Here is an 8,278-nt window from a genome sequence, read left to right as displayed (position 1 = left end):
AATAAAATAAAACAAAAAGTAATAATCCCCACATGATTAGACCAAAAATATCCAAAAATAAAAAATGTAGCCCCCCTTGCTTTCTGATTGAAAATGTTGCAAATTAAAAATATATTTATAAGAACAAAAAAAGCGAAAAAGAAAAGAAAAAGGAGGGGGGAGAGAGAAGATTCACAAGCACATTATGGAAGCATATATACCTTCTCTAAAATTTGGGGAGAAGATTCACAAGCACATTATAGAAGTGTACATAGCTTCTCTAAAATTTGTATTGCACTCTGACTAGCAGCTCTATATTTTTTAACCTAAGACAAAAACAGATATACTTAACCATAAAGCACATATAATACAGGAGAAAATAGAATTTCATCAAAGTCACTTTTGCATCAATTGCACAAAAAAGTAAATTGCACATTTAGGAAATAAAATTCAACCTACTCAGCAATTTACAAATCTAAACTTATCTCCATGTAAAGCATAATATGAGCTTATCAATAGAGACAACCAGGGCCCATTCACTCTTGTCAAATGTTCTTACATCCTCTCCGGCAACCGTTATGCAACCTCTTGCTGGCTGCATAATAAAATACCATTTGGCACCATCAATTCTCGAAACAACGAAATAGATGAAACTTCAACTATCAACTTATGAAACAGAAGTTAAACCTCATAGAATCGAGCCAATAGCTATAATATGGTACTTTTGCTTGCGCCACTAGAACCTACCAGTGCAGTTACAGTTCCACAATTTAGTTTTAAATTTAACCTGTGTAAGATTTCCACATCTGGCCTTAAAGGATAAGAGAAATAGACATCTGCAGTATAAAATAGGCAAGTAAGAATACTTAAAAGAGAAAAGGAAAAAGAAATATATTGTGTTAATGTGATACTTAGTCGTCACTCTATTTATTATAATAAGACAAGTTCACATGCATGAGTTTTGTTACATAATACATTAAAACAAACTTTAGATTGGACAGTTCCTCGCAGAAAAACTAAATTAAGGAGAAAAAAATTAAGATAATAAAGCTTGCACAGAAGAACATTAGCAAACATGGGTCTTGAAGCAGTTAAGCTATTCATTAGAAAAGCACAACGGAGTGGATAAGAAGAATGATGCAGTAGAGATACCTTCAAGACAAACATCTCCAGACCAAGCCAAGCTAAATAAATTGCTAGATGTTTTTAGTGCCAACATGTAATGCATTTGGTTCTTTTCAGTTGAACTATTTAGAGAGGAATAATTTATATTTCTCATCATCCACTGCTTTCTGTTGTCTTAGTTCTCTTTCTAAGCCGTAAGCAAGAGAATCATCAACCTGAACTCCAGAAAAAACAGAGTTGATCTTGTCAACGGCCGCAAAAGCTCCTCGAAGATCCCCAACGGTAGTAATGAGTCCTTGAACCTAAATGATATAATATCAGACAGTCAAGGGAAGATCAAGAGATAAGATGAAATAAATAACAAGTCACAACTTAATTTCCTTACAGCGAATGTTAAAGTGAAAGTATATCCAATAAAAGATGCCATAGCTCCTATAATAAGAAATGGTTGTCATCATCCTATAATACATTAAGGTTTAGATACAACATTACAAGGATGAACAAAATTATACCTTGTAAGAGAATCTTTCCCCATCAAATTTGACTTTGGGGCTTTTCCTCATATTGTCAAAAACATCTTTGTTTGCCCTCATATCCACATAGTAAGCCTCATTTATCAGTTCTGGTGTAAAATCCTGCCTTGTCTGCAATCAAACACAACCATAACAATCACTAAGTAACCTCGTTTGAATTTTCATTAACAATTTAATACTCCAAATAATTTATAGAATTTGCAATCCGCTTTGATCACTACATCCTTTTCACAGGGTCCATGTTCTTAAGACTTTTAAGCAATACCAGGGAACCTCAAATAAGAAAGAACAAGTACAGGAATTCAATGCAGCACTAAACCAGATACCTCACCATTGTCATGCGCTGTCAACAATTTCATAATAAACAAAATTAACCATATTGACTCAAACCAAGGTTGTGCTGACCAAAATCCAAATTTAGAAGAGAAAAAAGAAGGGAACATTCGACGGCGAGTAATCATTCAATTCAACCATTATTTCAGAAATCCAGTATCTCAGAATAAGCAAAAATTAACAAACTCAATCAGAAAATCAGAAAAGCTAGAAACTCGTATTATTAACAAAAGTACAAAACACGCAAAATTAAATTGAAGCAGTAGTGCTTACCGGCGGCGAAGGAGGAAGGGAAGTGACGGCAACGGAGGAATCGGAAGTGAGCTCGAAGAGTGCATGTTGACCTCGGAGAGAGAGAGAGAGAGAGAGAGAGAGAGAGAGAGAGAGAGAGAGAGAGAGAGAAGACACGACGACCGATCGAGCAACCTTCAAGACGGTGATGGCACAGGATGAACGCTTCCTTTGTGCGACGGCGACGAGAAGAGAAACGATGAGAACTAAGAAAAGTTCAGTGATGAGAAGAGTGCGACGGCACCCTCTACCGGAGGAGAAGAGTTTGGCAATGAGGGATTGTGATGGTGGCTGGTTTAGGGTTAGGTACTTAGGTTTTTTAGAGAGTAAAAGGAAGGGGGTAACTGGTGAGGTAGTAGGTGTCCGTAGAATTTGTGTTATAAAAAATTTATTTTAATAAAAATAATAGCAGCCATAGTATAACGGCCACTAAAAATTTTTCATTAAAGATAATTTTTCTTATATTTTGATGAAAAATAATACCAGCTATAATAGTATGGCTACTAAAATTTTTTTATTAAAAATAATTTTTTATATATTTTTAGTGACAATAATAATAATTCCCATTATAATATATAGTATTAATGGCAAATATATAATAACCACAAAAACATAACTTAAATAAAAAAAATAACGACAATTATATTATTGCCACTAAAAATTTGTCAGTAAAACTAATTATTCTTGTAGTATATACTCTCCTCGTCAAAGTATGCTACAATTTCAACGACTTATAAATTTATGGCATTGATGCTCACTAATGAATGCTCGCTAGTTACAGATTTGGAGTTGAACAATCCTAAACTTGGTTATCATGATGTAAACAGGAAAAAAGTTGTAGAAAGTATGATTCGCTTAATTTTTTTAATTATTTGATAAGATGTGGTCTTTTATCTTACATTCTTTAAGTAGGTTAAAAAATATATAAAAATAAAAAATAATAAAAAATCACACTTTAGTAAAATAACTGAAAAGATCCACTCCTCTCAGGTAATTAGGCAAAAATCATTTGGTTCAACGTTGGACATCTTAAGATACATGCATTCCAAGGATAGTTATTAGTTTTGCTCTTATTTTGAAGTGGAATAATAATATATAACAGTAATTAATCATATATTCTCATCTCAATTTTACATGATATATAGGATAATGTATTATTATTGCTGAAATTAAGAAGAAAACCAAGTATTAAAACAAAATGTAATTAGCTATTAGTTTGGTAATTATTTATGTAAAGGCGAAAAACATGTTAATGTTGGGTTGGGTTTTTCCTTGAAAAGATAGCACCAATGAGTGGAATGAAGGACTTCTTCTTGGTGTTCCTCCTAAGAGAAGGATGCCTTTCCAACTTTTCAGGAGGAGGCTGCAGCATCACATGATGACGAGACTCTGAGGGTGGATTGGCGAAGGTGACGTACCTCTTCTTCTGGAACTCATCCTCGAACCTCGAACTCTTAACTTGAAAAGTGGTTAAGTTCTCAACAAACTTGACGTCTTCTTCAATCTCATCATCTACTGGTGGTGGTGGTGGATGAACATCAACATGCTTTTCTGTTTCACTCATTTGCTTCAGTTGTTGCAGCTCTCGCTTGGTGCGTTCTAGCTCTTCCTGAAGAGAAGAAAGACAATGCGCCATTAACATGCTTTCCTCTTTTGCTCTCTCCAAGTTTTCTCGCGTTTCCTTTAGCTCTGCCGCAACCTCCCCGATCTTCCAATAACTTTCCTTCTCTCCACTCTGAACATATGCAAGCGATATATGAATAAGCTTAACTGATTAATATAACGAAGGTATATTATATTGTATATGGTATGTACAAGCTAAGAGTAAATTAAAACACACAAAAGCATATATTAATGTTATTTCCACAGTCTGTTACTCATTGAATGATAACCATTTCTATTTGCGCTTTGCACCCTGCTGCAAGCAAAGCATAATACTCATCTTACATAATATCATAGCAAAGGTTAGAGATTATTATTAAATATATATTTGGAATTAAGATTTTAATACACAGTTAGTCGGTTTTGTCACACGCCAATGCAAGAAAAGTATTGATTCTCAAAGTTACACGTAACACGAATTTAACTAAGAGGAATGCTAGCAAAATTTATTATTTTTGTTTAATAATTAATTATTAATATTTAAAAATATATATTAAAAATATATTATTAGATTAGACTAAAAAAATTAGACAAATAATTAAAATTGCTGATAAAAAATAATAAATTCTACTAATATTTAAATTTTTCTCTTTAAGTAGTAAACCAATATTTTTTAGCTAACTTTTTTTATGTTTAAATTTTAAATTTTAAATTCTAGAACCTCAATTTTAATATTAGATCTTTCAAAGATAAGAATTAAACATAATTTCATAAAAAATAATTAATATTAACTATTTAAAAATTAATTCCTATGCTTCTTCACATAATATGTAATTAACAAAATATTTAATTATTCTATTGACTTTTATAATTTTATTAAATTTTAAATTAAATACTTATAATTAAAAAATTTATAATTAAATTTTTATATTATATAAATATTTTTAAATAAATATCTCAAATTATTTTTTGTTAACAAAAATATTTTTAAAATATTTATTTTTGTATTTAATGTAAAATAAATTATAGAATATTCTAAAAAATATTTTAAAATTATTATATTTTTTTAGAAATAATAACTAATAAAAACTTAATTATGAATTTTTATTTAATATAAAAAATTCAATTACAAGCTTTTAAATCGTAAAGACCTAATAAAACCTTAACAAAATATATAATACTTGGTGGTACATTGGTACAACACTCTTGAACCAAAGAGACCCCAGTGGCATCTAGCCAAATAGGCCAAGATAAAAAGATTATTAGCTGAGAAAATTAAGTGGCATCAATTCAATTGGTGATGACTGTGAATGAGTGTTGAAATACTCGAATTGGTGAAATATGGTATACTCACATACACATAGTTTGATAATCATTGAGGTGCATGAAATGGTGCATATATATAAATGAGAAATATATAGAAGGAACCTGGTGTTTAAGGTAGGTTGTATTAGCATAGACGTGTCCAGCGAGAACTTTGTCACCGAACAATGAGACAGCTTCCTTGACAGACGTGAAAGGCGCCCTTGTATCTATCTCTGCATTTCTCACCGCCGTTACACCCTCTTCCCTATTCTTCATCATCTTCGCCTGAGACAGAGAAACAGAGAGAGATTGAGAGAACAATAATAAGAGGTGTTGTGTTGGTTACAATTAAGTACTACGAGTAGTGATGTGAAAAATGGAAGCTTCTTTTCTTCGCGTCCACTTCACATGTTTGAGGGCTTAGGCGGTGGGGTGCGGGTGGATGCTCTGCAATATATGTTGCTCCTAAATTAATGGCCCAAAGTTTTAGTATTATTATACTCTTCACCCATACCCAACTTCTTCATGAATCAAGTCTCTTTTTCCTACTAAGACTCCTCTTAATATAAAAAGTACTTGGAATTAAAGAAACTTGTGCTTGAGATGTTCGCACAAGTGCTCAATTTGGTGCCTTCTGTCCCACACTACTTGGCCTTTAATTTTACTAAATCTCATACTAAATTAACAGTGAAAAGGGCCATTTTATCAATATATCACCTTTTTTTCAAATTTATTATAATATTTTTAAATTTTTTATTTATATGTTACTATTTGTCATAATAGTATATTAGTATTTTTTATTTTGTCTATTAAAATATTTAATTTATTCTTACATTATTCATATTCTATATTATTGATTAGTGATTACTACTTCAGCTTAAAAAAAAAAAAAAAAAGCGTGATTAAGAAGACGAAAAGAACTTCTCTCAAGACGGAGAGAATTCTCTCGCTAGGAAAGCACCTCACAACATCAAATTCTGCTTCTTGAAACATTGTTCCTATCGTTATTTGTCTAGGCATGATAGTCTTCTTATCAACTATTATCACCATAATCAAGTCAATCTTTTTCTTCCTAGTTATCCTTTTTTTACCGTCATCTTTTTTCCAAACCAAAGCTTTTTTATTCTTAATAACCATAGTACCTGCCTTAACCTCCTGATCTTTGAATACCACATAACTACTCACTCCTTCAATTAAATATCTCTCATACTCATTTAGCTAAACTTGTTCTCATTGTAAGAATCGGAGTTTTAACGAATAAAATCATTTAAATGCTCAAATTAGATTCCGGAAAGTTAGGATGAGAATTTGGGAATTTAAATATGATTTTTGGACTCCGTAGGTTTTTCTGAGTCAGAAAATATGTTTTTTGCGAAAAATCGTGAAAAACCGTGAATCGGCAATTGAACCGGTTCAAGTCTGCCTGGTACTGCGCAAGAAAAAGTGAAAACAGTTGAAAACCTTAGAAAATATTAGAAATGGAAAACCGGGCGTTAATTTTAAAGGTTTGGCTCGAAGTTGGATCAAATGGACTAAAAAGGCTAACGGGTTGGACTGGGCCCAAGTTGGGCCCAAGTCCAACATATATAAGGGTTCATTAATGAACCCTCATCTCATAAACACACAACCACAGCAGAAATTGAGAGAAGAGGAGGAAGAAGAAGAAAACACTATTCACATATCTCTTCTTTTCGCGATATCTCGAGCTACAGTACTCCGATTTGCGTGCCATCAACGGCTACGCGTTCCTTGTGAAGAGCTCTACAAAACCCATATAAGAAACTGGTATGGAAAGCTCGAAATCCTCTCAGTCCTTCTCCTGAAAATTTTGGGTTTATTAGGGTTTTGGGTTAAATGAGTTTTTGTGATTTTGGATGTTTAGGTTTGCTCTAATCCTTGCTTAGCATTGGATTTTGGCTATCAAATCTGTTGGAAAAGGTAAGAGACATTAAACCCTTGTGATATTATGTTTAAATGGAATCCTAGGTTGATTTGTGATGGTTTATGCATATATAGTTTGATTATTGTGAGTTTGGAGCTTGTTGGTGTTTGTTGGAGTTGCATTGGTGGCTTGCTTGTGGTGGAGAACTCAACTAGTGCCATTTTGGAGTTTTGGTTCATATAGGTGATGCACCACTATTTCATGGTACATCTTGTGCTTAATTGAGTGGATTTTATCCACTATTCTCACACTTATTCATGTAAATTGCATGTTTTACATTTTCCTTCCTGATTTTGTGCTATGATTGAAAATATGTTTCTTTGGTCTTAATTTAGCTAATTTTAATCCTCTCTTATTACCATTCGATGCCTTGATATGTGTGTTAAGTGTTTTCAGAGATTACAGGGCAGGAATGGCTTAGAGGATGGAAAGGAAACATGCAAAAGTGGAAGGAACGCGAGAAAATGAAGTTTTGAGAAACTGGCAGCGACACGCACGCATGGACGACGCGGACGCGTGCCTAGCGCAGAACACGAGCGACGCGTACGCGTGACTGACGCGTACACGTGACAAGAAAAATCACCAAACGACGCGCACGCGTGACCTACGCGTACGCGTGACAGACGCCAGGTGCAGAAAGTTGCAGAAAGCGCTCGGGGAGATTTCTGGTCTCCTTTTCGGCCCAATTCCAAGCCCGAGAACACAGAATAAAGGCTGTAGAATGGGAGAATCACAGACACAACTTTCATTCACAATTTTAGGTTTTAGATGTAGTTTCTAAAGAGAGAGGCTCTCCCCTCTCTCTAGGTTTTAGGATTTAGGATTTCTTCTTTCAATTTCTTCTCAGATCCAGGTTCAATGTTCCTTTAATTTAGTTTCTTTTCTACTTTTACTTGTTCTAGCTTTCTAGTTTATTTATTTTCCTTGTTGATTACTTTATGTTGACAATTTGGTTTATGAACTCCATGTTAGAATTGATTTTCTTATTCAATGCAATTTGAGGTATTTCATATTTATGATTTTAATTTAGCATTTTACATTCTTAGCCTTGAATTGATTAATTGGACACACTTGAGTTATCAAACTTCTTTGTTGATTGATAATTGGAATTTGCTTGTTAGTTTGGATCCCTCTAAAGCTAGTCTTTCCTTAGGAGTTGACTAGGACT

General features: G+C 33.2%; 1 protein-coding gene and 1 pseudogene across 1 annotated transcript; both read right to left on the bottom strand.

Moving 5' to 3' along the window:
• Positions 1 to 460: 460 nt before the first annotated feature.
• Positions 461 to 1,531, bottom strand: LOC140180676 (ABC transporter B family member 28-like; annotated as a pseudogene).
• Positions 1,532 to 3,350: 1,819 nt separating this feature from the next.
• Positions 3,351 to 5,635, bottom strand: LOC112767306 (WEB family protein At1g75720). Its single transcript, XM_025813179.3, has 2 exons — positions 5,292 to 5,635; positions 3,351 to 3,996 (listed from the first exon to the last, which is right to left on the bottom strand). The coding sequence occupies exons 1-2, from the start codon at positions 5,445 to 5,447 to the stop codon at positions 3,511 to 3,513; spliced, it is 642 nt and encodes a 213-aa protein (XP_025668964.1). The 5' UTR covers positions 5,448 to 5,635; the 3' UTR covers positions 3,351 to 3,510.
• Positions 5,636 to 8,278: the final 2,643 nt, after the last annotated feature.

This window comes from Arachis hypogaea, chromosome 17 (genome assembly GCF_003086295.3).
Source record: "Arachis hypogaea cultivar Tifrunner chromosome 17, arahy.Tifrunner.gnm2.J5K5, whole genome shotgun sequence".
In the NCBI taxonomy this organism is placed as follows: Eukaryota; Viridiplantae; Streptophyta; class Magnoliopsida; order Fabales; family Fabaceae; genus Arachis; species Arachis hypogaea.
The sequence above is the reverse complement of the archived record's forward strand: the minus strand, read 5'-3'. Positions and strand labels throughout refer to the sequence as shown.

Excerpts from the sequence above, each read along its gene's own strand:
- LOC112767306 (XM_025813179.3), bottom strand. The coding sequence starts at position 5,447 with ATGATGAAGAATAGGGAAGAGGGTGTAACGGCGGTGAGAAATGCAGAG. Across the intron at positions 3,997-5,291 it reads CAACCTACCTTAAACACCAG|AGTGGAGAGAAGGAAAGTTA; the intron begins GTTCCTTCTATA and ends GCATATGTTCAG.